The 12593-nt window shown below is 44.0% G+C and overlaps 1 protein-coding gene across 1 annotated transcript in view; it reads left to right on the forward strand.

Moving 5' to 3' along the window:
- Positions 1-1096: 1096 nt before the first annotated feature.
- The window catches only part of SMARCC1 (SWI/SNF related, matrix associated, actin dependent regulator of chromatin subfamily c member 1), a 542893-nt gene continuing 531396 nt past the window's right edge, over positions 1097-12593 (forward strand). The window contains 2 exon segments of the mRNA XM_030196622.1: positions 1097-1994; positions 9820-9939. Coding sequence (XP_030052482.1) covers positions 1449-1994; positions 9820-9939 — 666 coding nt within the window. The 5' untranslated portion in view covers positions 1097-1448.

Raw genomic sequence — 12593 nt, forward strand, 5'->3', positions numbered from 1 at the left:
AGGGACTGCCTATGCGTGGTCCATCTGTAAAAAGTAAAAAAGCTGTTCCAGTGCTTTAAAAGGTGGAGAACAAAAGATGTTTTTGTTTTACTTATTTGACATCTTTTTAACCTATTTGAAAACTTCCCATATATAAATATAAATATCTTGATGGGTTAATCTTAACTGTTGTAATCTGCCTTGGAAAGGCAGGTGTTATAAAGAGTGGAAGGTAATTCAAACGCTCCTTTCATTGGGGCACATGGAATCACATCTTCACCTCATCTCTTTTGTATAAATGGATTCTGTTTTTTTTTTTGCGAATATTTCAGGGACAAGTGTTTTTCATAACTCAAAATAACAAAAATAAACATTTCATACAGATCTCTTTCTTTTTTTTGGGGGGGGGGGGGGGGGGGGCGGCGTGGGCCCAGGGCTGGGATGGGTTGGTTTTCTGTCCCCCAGCAACTCTCTATTCTGGGCATAAGCTGAAGAGCTGGGGACGGTGTAAAAGCCAGATCTACGACTACCAAAAGAAAAATGACGTTTTAAAATGTTGGCGATCGAATCCGGGAAGATCCCGAGGATCCCGCTGTATCCGGTTTTTACACCGTCCGTGAAGAGCTGTGCTTGGTGCACAACTCCTGAGCGCATGCACCAGGCACAATTATACCCCTTTTACTCCCAAATGCTCAACGCTCGCTAATAGCATTAGAAAGTAGTTCCTCGGCTCGGCAATGCTAGTGATATTTTCCGGTGCCCGAGTTTTGAGCATCTGGCTGAAGGAGCTACAACTGGGAAGAAAACAAAACACCTAACCTTAATCACATGATTACAAATTTTAAATAAAAATGCAGCCCTAAATAACAGATAAGAAATACAGAAATTACAAATTAAAAGAATCTAAAATAGCATTCAGAATAGCTATAAACTGCCTTACAGTTTTCACAGCCTACTTCAGACATGCAGCCCTATTAAAACTATGATGCAAATAAAGTTAGCAAAATCTGAAGCCGAAAGACCTCATTGCCCTTAAGGTGATCAGTGAGTGTGTGACGACGGACAATAACTAAAACTAAGGCATTTCCTCCCCCACTGAACTATAACCCTTCTCTAGTATCCGGAAGTCTCCGCCCAACCGGGAAAAATCAATCCTCTTGGTCTCCCCACAATCCTCTTCCAACACTGTCCTCCTCTTCACAGAGGGAATTCATTCATCACGCAACCTTTAAGTAGTCACCACGGCCACCCCCCCCCCCAACCTTTTTTTCTTCACCTCACCAACCATCTCCTTTAGTGGTTCCATTGCGCGTGCGTGTCAGTTGTGGCACGGGTGCTGCTACTACACTACAACTACTGCTTTCCCGCCCCTACTTTTGGTTTGTGTGAGGAAGGCTTTCTTCTCGCCTTTTTTTTTTTTTCTGGAGGAATTAAAGTTTTCTGCTGTAGAGTGATTGAAAAGAAAGAAAATGAAACAAAAGCAAGCGAGCATTGGGCTGGCGGACGGTAGTGGCTGCGGCAACGGCCTCGGGCTGGCGTGCTTTAGCGCGCGGCAGCGGCTGCTACAGCAGCAGCAGCAACGGCGGAGGCGGCGGAGGAGGGGGCGGCGTCGCGGCGGCACCAGCAGCAGCGGTGGCGGCGGAGGAAGCTGTGCACGCGCCGCCGAAGAGAGCGCGAGCCCGGCTAGAGAGGAGGAGGAAGAGGAGGAGGTAGACGACGAGGAGGACGAAGACGACGATGGTGGCGGCGGCGGTGAAGAAGAATTAGGAGGCGGTGGCAGTGAGGTGGTTTCCGCTGAAGTGGAGCGGCGGCGCCGCCGGGAGGAGGAGGACGTTGACGAAGAGGAGGAGGAGGAGAACGAGGAGGAGGAAGAAGACTGCTGCTCTACGATGGCAGCGGCGGCTGCCCTGGTGCGGAAGAAAGACGGCGGACCGACGCTGAAGTTCTGGGAGAGCCCGGAGACGGTGTCACAGCTGGATTCAGTGCGGGTGTGGATCGGGAAACATTATAAGAAGGTGAGAGCTTTTTTTTGGGGGGGGGGGGAGGGGGTGTTGGCTTCAACACTTCTCACCAACTCGGTCAAACATGCCGGGGCCCTGCGTGTTCCGGAAAGCACGTGGGGACAACAAAGAGATGCCACCTTGTCCCCACTTTTGTTGCGGTGGAGGGGGGGGGGGGAGGAATCTATCTGATCGATATGTCTTAACGATAGCCCCCAATGATTACCCATTCTTAGTCTGCAAAAGAATTGTCTTTCAACTTCCTTGGCAAAACTTCTGTGGAGATAGGGGACTAGTTTTTGACTTGCACTGTTGGGTTTTATAAATCGTCCGACGCCCTTCTGTATTCTATGGTAGACAATATTTTTTCACTATCGCTATTCGCTTTATGGGCCTCGGTGTCATGTAGTAGATCTAAGTTTATCGCTGAGGCAGTGTCGCCAAATGGGTTATGTGGGAGTTGCAAGCGCAAAGTGGTTTTTTTGAGCGTAATTTTTAGTCCAGGAGAGGTTTTTATGTTTAGGTTAGTAAGCGTGGTGTCTTTATTGAGCGCTCCTAGCTGAACATAGGCTATAACTATAACTACAGTAAACATGAACACGTGGTTAAATACTGTGGTACAGTGGAAGCCCACCCCCCTTGTTGGTAGGAAATGTATAGCTGTGTTTGTTTTATCGTGATATGGTTTTCTTATTTTATATTTGTAAGTTAGTGGTTCTGAGGTACCTAATGATCCATGAAAGAAAAAAAGATATATTTTAGTCACCTTACCATAATTTACTTTAGCATATTTAGGCCTAGATGATCAAAAGCCCTGCGCTGTTCCAAACAGCGCCCTAAAAATAGCACCAGGACAGCACAGGGCTTTTCTGCATCGATGATCAAAGATAATGCATGCAAACCTAAGCAGCGCTATTATCTTTGATCATCATGTTTAAAGTGCGGGAGAATTGTGCCGAGCATGCGCTCAGCACAATCCTCCCGCACTTGTTGGCAGGTCTGGGCTGTCAAAAGCTCAAACCTGTCAAACAGCCTGCCGAGGCCCGACCCCCCATAACTCGTGGTGGCCGCCTCCGGCCAAACGCTATCCCACCCTCCTTCCCACTCAGCGACGGGGGGGGGGGGGTGGAGGTTCGGTGGGTGTCCAGCCCACCCCAACTACTCCCCCCCCCCAAGCGTTCTGAATCCATGGTCCCCCCAGCGTTCTGATTCCCTGGTGGTCCGTGGTCACCCACCCTCCCTGCTGGCCCCCCCTACCGGCTGGCCCCCCCTACCTTTTGTTGGAGGGACGCAGCCTGCCTGCCTCCCTCCTCTTTCTGTCGACGCCGCTGCAAAATGGCAGCGCCCATCCCCGCCTATTGCATCCTGGGATGCGCTGGGCGGGGCTACAGACCATGTAAGGGCGGGGCTGGGCGCCGCCATTTTGCAGCGGCGTCGACAGAAAGAGGAGGGAGGCAGGTAGGCTGCGTCCCTCCTCCAACAAAAGGTAAGGGGGCCAGCCGGGGGGGGGGGGGCGGCAGGGAGGGTGGGTGACCACGGACCACCAGGGAATCAGAACGCTGGGGGGACCATGGATTCAGAACGCTTGGGGGGGGGGGAGGAGTTGGGGTGGGCTGGACACCCACCGAACCTCCACCCCCCCCCCCCCCGTCGCTGAGTGGGAAGGAGGGTGGGATAGCGTTTGGCCGGAGGCGGCCACCACGAGTTATGGGGGTCCGGGGTGGGGGACTGGAGACCCACCGGATCTCCAGCCCTCCCTGGGCATGGAGGGGCTCGAATCGTAGGGGGGACCGTAGGTCCACCGGACCTCCAGTCCCCTGTTTGCGTTTGCTTTGGGGGGGGGGGGGTGGTGAATGGGGGCCTGCCAGCATGCAACTGCATGCTGGACAGGGCTCACCATTCCTCCCCAATGATCCGCAAAGTCTAACGCCAGCTCAGAGCTGGCGTTGATTTTGCCGCGGCCAGCGATCCAATCTTTGGCGCGCTGGCCGCTGATCATTGGGGATGAATGCTGGAAGCCCTGTTTGCATGCTACTTGCGTTGAGCCCTCGAGTGCGTTGTTGCAGGCGCTCGAGGGCTCTGATCATGGGTGGTTTGCAAACTCCAGCGCTAGTATGGTGTTAACAGTCTCTAGCGCCGGAGTTTGCTTTTGATCATGAGGGCCTTAGTTCCTGGATTTGAACCTTAAAAGTGTTTTTTTTTTAGGGGGGGTGGGGGGAGGATAAAGCTGTTAGAATTATTTATGTACCGATCTGAACGTTTGTTACAAACAGTGGTAGATTTTAATTAATTCAGATTAAACACCTTAAATATTTTAGACGTATTTGTGACACCATATTGAGGAAAATTAACTGCTATTGAAGGCGACGAAACAGTGCGACAAGGCGGTGGCCGTAGCTAGAAGATTGCTAGGCTGTATAGAGAGAGGTGTGACCAGCAGAAAAAAGGAGGTTTTAATGCCCCTGTATAAGACATTGGTGAGGCCCCACCTGGAGTATTGTGTTCAGTTTTGGAGGCCGTACCTTGCGAAGGATGTTAAAAAAATGGAAGCGGTGCAAAGAAAAGCTACGAGAATGGTATGGGATTTACGTTCCAAGACGTATGAAGAGAGACTTGCTGACCTGAACATGTATACCCTGGAGGAAAGGAGGAACAGGGGTGATATGATACAGACGTTCAAATATTTGAAAGGTATTAATCCGCAAACGAATCTTTTCCGGAGATGGGAAGGCGGTAAAACGAGAGGACATGAAATGAGATTGAAGGGGGGCAGACTCAGGAAAGATATCAGGAAGTATTTTTTCACGGAGAGGGTGGTGGATGCTTGGAATGCCCTCCCGCGGGAGGTGGTGGAGGTGAAAACGGTAACGGAATTCAAACATGCGTGGGATAAACATAAAGGAATCCTGTGCAGAAGGAATGGATCCTCAGAACCTTAGCTAAAATTGGGTGGCGGAGCAGGTGGGGGGAAGAGGGGTTGGTGGTTGGGAGGTGTGGATATTGGAGGGCAGACTTATACGGTCTGTGCCAGAGCCGGTGATGGGTGACGGGACTGGTGGTTGGGAGGCGGGGAATACTGCTGGGCAGACTTATACGGTCTGTGCCCTGAAAAAGACAGGTACAAATCAAGGTAAGGTATACACATATGAGTTTATCTTGGGCAGACTGGATGGACCGTGTAGGTCTTTTTCTGCCATCATCTACTATGTTACTATGTATTATGGTAAGAGGAATAGGGTCATCGGGTTGCTGGCATTCAGACTATAAAAACTACTGGTCAGTGATGGAGTGATGGTAGTCAATTATATGAGTCTCAGAAATTCGAGTGCCGTTAGTGATATACCTGGACCAGTTATATACAGGACTTAACATCTTCAGCCCAGCTACATTTTCTTGAAGGGGTGAATAAACCTGGATAAGGATGAAGTGATTGATATTATGTATCTGGATTTCCAAAAAGCATTTAATAAAGAACCCTCTAAACACAATGAATAGTGGTTGTGGAAGTAGCCACTAAATACCTTATGCACAATCAATACTTCCCACTGGTTTATGTAGAAAGGGAACGCTGAAAAAGCCTCAAAAAGTGACTACACATTGAAAATTTAAGGGGAGAAAAATCCTCAAGGTGCTTAGGATCTAACGATCTTACAAGCATCCATCGATCCTGGTGACCAATCACTCGGTCTCAATGCAAAGATTGACACAAAAATGGAACGTAAGTGAGGGAAAGTATTAGAAACCTTACTGGTATATCATGACATTTAATCCTCAATTAACATTGTCCATGTCTCAATCAAAAGTGATATTTAACAAATGACTTAGCTTGTATATGGGTCTCTCGTGATTGCCACAACCTCCTCTTTCTATACCGACGTTGACCAGCGTTTCGCTATATTACTTGCTGATTCTAGCTGCGTCAGGGTCCATTAAGGAAGGGGTATAACATCGCTGTGGAAAAATTCTACATGTTGTATAATCGCTTGATTCTCCTAGTTTCTATAAAAAATTGTTCACCTTGCTTACATGAACACTGGCTTCTCCAGCCCGATTAAATGGCAACACTAAATGTTGTGCAAAACATGGCGCGCTTAAATCCTCTCTAGATGTGACATCAGACGCCTAGAAATGCCTAAGCCTATCACAAAAAATGACTCCACTCCAATTGTGAATTTAACCCTTTCGGTTCAATAGTGTCAAGATAGAAGATCCATTTCTGTTCTTTTTGTATAAGTAGTTTCTTATAATCGCCACCCCTTTTTTGGAGGGAAAACACGTTGAATAATCCAACATTGAAGGTCGTTAAAACTGTGGTGTCTGTTGGCGCAGTGAACCGCTAGGGGGAGATTCAATTTGTCGTCTTCATGTTCCATTGTAAAGCGCTGCGTACGACTGGTAGTGCTATAGAAGTGATTTATAGTAGTAGTAGTAGTGGTAATGGAACTGCAGTGTTCAGTTAACCGGACATGTAATGCTCTTGATGTCTGCCCCACATACAATTTATTACATGGGCATTTCAGACAGTTCACAACCCCTTTCATCTTGCAGGTAGTTAAATGTCTCAGGTAATATGTCATACCATTATTAGGATGTTGAAAAGTTCTTGTTTCTACCATAACGTGGCAGACGGAGCAGTCATTACATTTCTTGTGCCCCCCAACCCGTATGTTTAGCTCTTCTGAGATGGGTAGAAGAGCTGAGGAGCAAAGGAGTTCTTTTAAATTTCTTCCCCTACTGTATGCAATTCTGATTGAATAGTCTTTGAATGTAGGAATAGTCTGTACCAAAGGCCAATGTCTTCAAATGGCATGGACTATTCGTGATGAATTGGTCATATATCGCATGACATATGTGAGATTCTTGTCTTCACCCTGCTCTGTTTTTGGCACCGCTAACAATAACTCCTGATATGCCCTACGGTACGCTCTCTTGATCAGATGCCGAGGATATCCTCTTGTAGCAAGTTTTGATCGTAAAGATACTGCTTGATGCTTGTACTCAGAGTCTGAAGAGCAGATTCTTCTATATCTAAGGAACTGGGAGAAAGGGAGGCTGTCTTTAAGCGATGGTGGGTGACAACTGCTATATTCTAATAAAGTGTTTCTGTCTGTATCCTTATGATGGACTGAGGTCGAAAATCCAACCAAATTCTTCTTAATGTCCACATCTAGAAATGATATTTTGTCATCTTGGCAGTGTGCCACAAATTGAATTCTCTGGTGACAACTATTCAGATAGTTGATGAACTGATCCAGAAGGACTGTATCGGCATCCCATAGTAAGAAAATATCGTCTATATAACGAACCCAGAGTTGAACATGAGCAAAAAATGAGCTTCTGTAAATGAACTTTTTTTCAAACTCAGTCATATATAGATTAGCACACATACATGTAGAATTTTTCTGCAGCGATGTTATGCTCCTTCCTTAATGGACCCTGACGCAGCTAGAATCAGCAAGTAATATAGCGAAACGCTGGCCAACATCGGTATAGGAAAAGGAGGTTGTTCTATCTGAATTGTTGGAAGTTTCTTTATCTGAACACTCTGAAAGAATGACATTTGTTCAACTAGTTTTCCAACAAGATATTGAAGCGATAAAAAAAATATATTTCCGAAAAATGAATGATTTGTTTTATGGTAAAACAGTACGAATATATCAGGATGTTACAAAGCAGACACAAGAACTTAGGAAATTGTTTCTGAGTATGAGAAAAGAAACTTTAGATATAGGTGCTTCGTTCTTTTTGAATTATCCTAGTAAGTGTGTTTTGAAATATCAAGGACTTAAATATATATTTTTTCTGCCAGAGCAGTTAAGAGTGTTTCTGGATTCAAGGAAATCATCTGCGGCAGCTAACAATTGATTAGAAGTAGTTGAAATAGGTATGAAAATGCGTATTAAGCCTATTCCTGAATTTATACCTGTTTAGATTTCCCTTTTTATGTTTCATGCCCCCCTTTATATGCTCATTTGTGATTTAAAGAAGACAAACAATATAAGATTATAAATATTTTCTAAGGATAATGTATCCTAATATTTTACTTTAGGTCTGATTTTCTGTAACAAGTTTTTCTTGTGATGTTAAAATTTTGAAATTTATAAATAAAGAATTAAAAAAAAAAGGAAAAAGAGGTTGTGGCAATCACGAGAGACCCATATACAAGCTAAGTCATTTGTTAAATATCACTTTTGAGATATGGACAATGTTAATTGAGGATTAAATGTCATGATATACCAGTACGGTTTCTAATACTTTCCCTCACGTACCATTTTTGTGTCAATCTTTGCATTGAGAACTTTGGGGTGGTTTTTTTCAGCCTATGATGAGGAATGGATCCTTTTAAGACCGAGTGATTGGTCACCAGGATCGATGGATGCTTGTAAGATCGTTAGATCCTAAGCACCTTGAGGCTTCCCCACCCCCCCTCCCTTAAATTTTCAATGTGTGAGGCTTTTTCAGCGTTCCCTTTCTACTTAAAGCAGTGGGGGAGGTATAGATTGTGCATAAGGTATTTAACAAAGAACTACATGAAAAATTCCTGAGGAAATTTAAAAAGTTATGGGATAGGAGGCAGTTTCCTAATATGGATTAAGAACTGGTAGGCTTGATATACCGCTAATGCCTGGGATATAGGCAGAAAGCAGTTTACAATAAAATTAAAAAAATAAAAGATTAAAATAGGGTTCAAAATCTAATATAAGAATATGAGTAGCCATACTGGATCAGACCAATGGTCCATCTAGCCCAGTATCCTGTTTTCCAAAGTGACCAAGCGAGATCACAAGTACCTGGCAGAAACTCAAATCGTGGCAACACTCTGTACTACAAATCCAAGGGTAAGCAGTTGCTTCCCATGTCTATCTCAGTAGTAGACTGTGGTCTTTTCTCCAGGAATTTGTCCAAACCTTTTTTTTAAACCGAGATACTACATCCTCCGTCAAAGAGTTCCAGAGCTTAACTATTAGTTGAGTGAAAAAATATTTCCTCCCATTGTATTTCCATATAACTTCCTTGAGTGTCCCTTACTATTTGTACTTTTGAAACGAGTAAAAAATTGATTTACTTCTACACCACTCAGGATCTTGTAAATATATCGCCCCTCGTCCGTCTTTTTTCCATACTGAAAAGACTTAACCTCTAGCTTTTCTTTGTATGAGAGGAGTTCTAACCTCTTTACTACTACTACTTATTACTTCTATAGCGCTACAAGGCATAAGCAGCACTGTACACCATGCATGAAAAAGACAATCCCTGCTCAAAGAGCTCACAATCTAAGTATCATTTTGATCGCTCTTCTTTGAATCTTTTCTATTTCCACTATATTCTTTTTGAAATACAGCGACCAGAAAACGCAATACTCAAGGTGCGGACACACCATGGACCGATACAAAGGCATTATAGTATTTTTGGTCTTATTCACCATCCCTTTCCTAATAATTCCTAGCATCCTGTTTGCTTTTTTGCCACCTCCACACACTGAGCAGAAGATTTTAGTGTATTATCTACAACGACACCCAGATCTTTTTCTTGAGTGCTGACCCCCCCCCAAGGTGAACCCTAGCATTAGGTAACTATGATTTTTCCTGTTAATTTTTTAAAATTGATTATGAAAAAGGTAATTTTAAAATTTGAGGAGGATGAAGGTCACAAACTTGATGCTCCTCTTTTTTTTTGGCACATTGTGAAGTGGAGCTTGTTTTGACTGGGTTGAATATACTAGATGGAAATGTTTTCCATTAAAATGCACTGTAACTGCTTCAATGGCTACATTTTAGCTTTATTGTAGTGAATAAGCTACTACATTTTGTCTTATAATAAGTTTTTGTCTTTATTATAGTATGTTCAAGCAGATGCCCCTACCAACAAAACCTTGGCTGGCTTGATAGTTCAACTGCTTCAGTTTCAAGAAGATGCTTTTGGACAGCATGTGACCAACCCAGCTTTTACCAAACTTCCTGTAAGTAAGGTTTTATTTTACTCTGATCCCCTTTTCATTGCCATGTGTCAGCTTACTGTTAAAAAGAAAAGCATTATTGGTCTGCCTCTTGCCATAATTATTGTGTGTGTGGGGGGGGGGGGGGGAAGGGGGTGAGGAAGGGAGTTATTTAGGAGAGGCCTTTAGTAATAATTCAAGCCCAGTTACATTTAGATATAGTAGGTGTAAGTTTTCCAGGATCACGAGCAGCTGTGAAATTCAAACCCTGGCTTTCCTAGTTTTTAGCCCACTGCTCTAATCATTAGTCTACTCTTTCGGAAGGGCTTTGCCAATGATTTATGAATGGTCATTTTTATTTTGTTTTTTTGTTACATTTGTACCCCGCTCTTTCCCACTCATAGCAGGTTCAATGCGGCTTACATATTATATCCAGGTACTTATTTGTACCTGGGGCAATGGGGGGTTAAGTGACTTGCCCAGAGTCACAAGGAGCTGCCTGTGCCTGCAGTGGGAATCAAACCCAGTTCCCCAGGACCAAAGCCCACCACATTAATCACTAGGCCACTCCTCCAGAATGTTATGTTGTATTAGTCTGTGTTTTGTGCTCTCTATGGTGCTGATGAGTACATTTCTAAGCCACCTTTGATCTTCTGTTGAAGGTATAGAATTTTTGTAAATATCAGTAGCCCCGATTTTTGATTTACAAATTGGAGATTTTCTGTCAGAGTTCGTTAGTTTTAACCAGTAATTGTAATTACAAAAATATCCAAGCTTTCAGCCACTGTGTGTCAACAGGTTATGGAAAAGACGTTAGTAATGTGAATCATTGCCTATTAGCTGTAGTGGTGTGACTAGAACAACATTATATAAAATTAAACCCAAAATCCAAAATTGTGGATAAATTGAAGGAATCTGTCTTTTAACATACTGCCAGTGATTTACCCTAAGGAGGTGCTGGTAGGGTGAGCATAATCAGTTCAGAGGAGGTAGTAGTAGTAGTAAGGAGTCTTGGTTTATGAAATAGATCATAAGCTTATAATGATCAGTTGCATATGCATCCTTTCAGCTGTTTGAAGCAAATTAATCTATCACGACCATTTCCTTATCCTGCTAGACCTGTCCAGGCTAGTGGGTTATGCCACTTTTACTGCTACTTTCCATATTGTTACTAGAGTTTTACAGCTTATTAAAAAGAGACAGGACAAATAAGGAATCAGTTAGCAGATAGAGGCAGAGAAAACTGAATATTCTACGTAAGTATTGCCATACTTGGACAGACCAAAGTCCATCAAGCCCAGCATCCTGTTTCCAACAGTGGCCAATCCAGATTACAAGTACCTGGCAAGATCCAAAAATGGTGCAATACATTTTATATTGCTTATCCTAGAAATAAGCAGTGGATTTTCCCCAAGTCCATTTTAATAATGGCTTATGGACTTTTCTTTTAGGAAGCTATCCAAACTTTTTTTTAAAACCCTGCTAAATTAACTGCTTTTACTACATTCTCTGGCAACGAATTCCAGAGTTGAATTACATGTTGAGTGAAGAAATATTTTCTCTGATTCATTTTAAATTTACTACTTTGTGGAGGTCACGTGACGCTATGCACAGGAGCGGATGTTAGCTACTTCGCTCCTGCCAACTCCTCGAGAACCTTGCGGATAAACAGCAGAAATTCGTGCGACCTCCGACCCATTCTACCACGATAACCTGGAGGGAAGCTTTAAGATCAGCCAGACCCGGCGGCGAGACTCAATGGCGGCGAAAACGCTCAGAAAAGACAAGGAGAAAAAACGGCCGACAGATGACAAGATGGCGGCCCCGGCTAGTCTGTCTTCTTCCCAGGTCAGCTCGATGTGGACGGCTGAAATAGTTGAGGAAGTCACTAATGCGCTGGAAACAATATTAGAAAACAAGCTGGGTTTGCTGGAATCGAAACTGGAATCACTGCATCATAATGTCGCGCAAATTAAGGAAGACATGGCGTCCTACCAACAGCGGACAAGCGATATAGAGGACCGCGTGGCTAAAATGGAGGCCAGCCATAGTGAGATGGAAAAACAATTATCCCAATACGCCGACAAAATTGAAGATCTCTAGAACAGGTCGAGACGCAACAATCTTCGCTTAGTAGGCATAGCGGAAGATCGAGGAGACCGTGATCTGAGAAGCTATTTGGAAAGTTGGCTCACTAAAGAACTGGACCTTCCGCAGGAGCTGGGACCTTTAAAAATCGAGAGGGCACATCGGCTGGGACCAAAACAAACTAATGCAACAAGACCCAGGGTGATTATTTGTCGTGTACTAAATTTTGCACATAAAACGGCTATTCTGCAGGCGCTGAGAGGCGGGAGAGAACTGCGTGTTGGAAACCAGAAAATACTCTGCTTTCAAGATTATTCAGCCAGAGTTGCGGCTAGGAGAAAGCAGTTCTCACCTGTTTGTTCTGAACTAGTGCAGCGCAAAATTCCGTTTGCTTTATTATATCCAGCGAAGCTGCGCATAGTGCACAAGTCGGAGACAAAGTTTTACACTACAGCAGAAGAAGCCCGTGCCTTTATAAAAGATTTGGAGACACCTAGAGCAAGCTGAAAAGAGTTGTTAATGGATGCCTATAATTAGTAGTCAAACTTTTGGCGAAGCGGCAGTGAAACAATGCAGATTTGTATATGTTG

The sequence above is a fragment of the Microcaecilia unicolor genome, chromosome 1 (assembly GCF_901765095.1).
Source record: "Microcaecilia unicolor chromosome 1, aMicUni1.1, whole genome shotgun sequence".
NCBI lineage: Eukaryota > Metazoa > Chordata > Amphibia > Gymnophiona > Siphonopidae > Microcaecilia > Microcaecilia unicolor.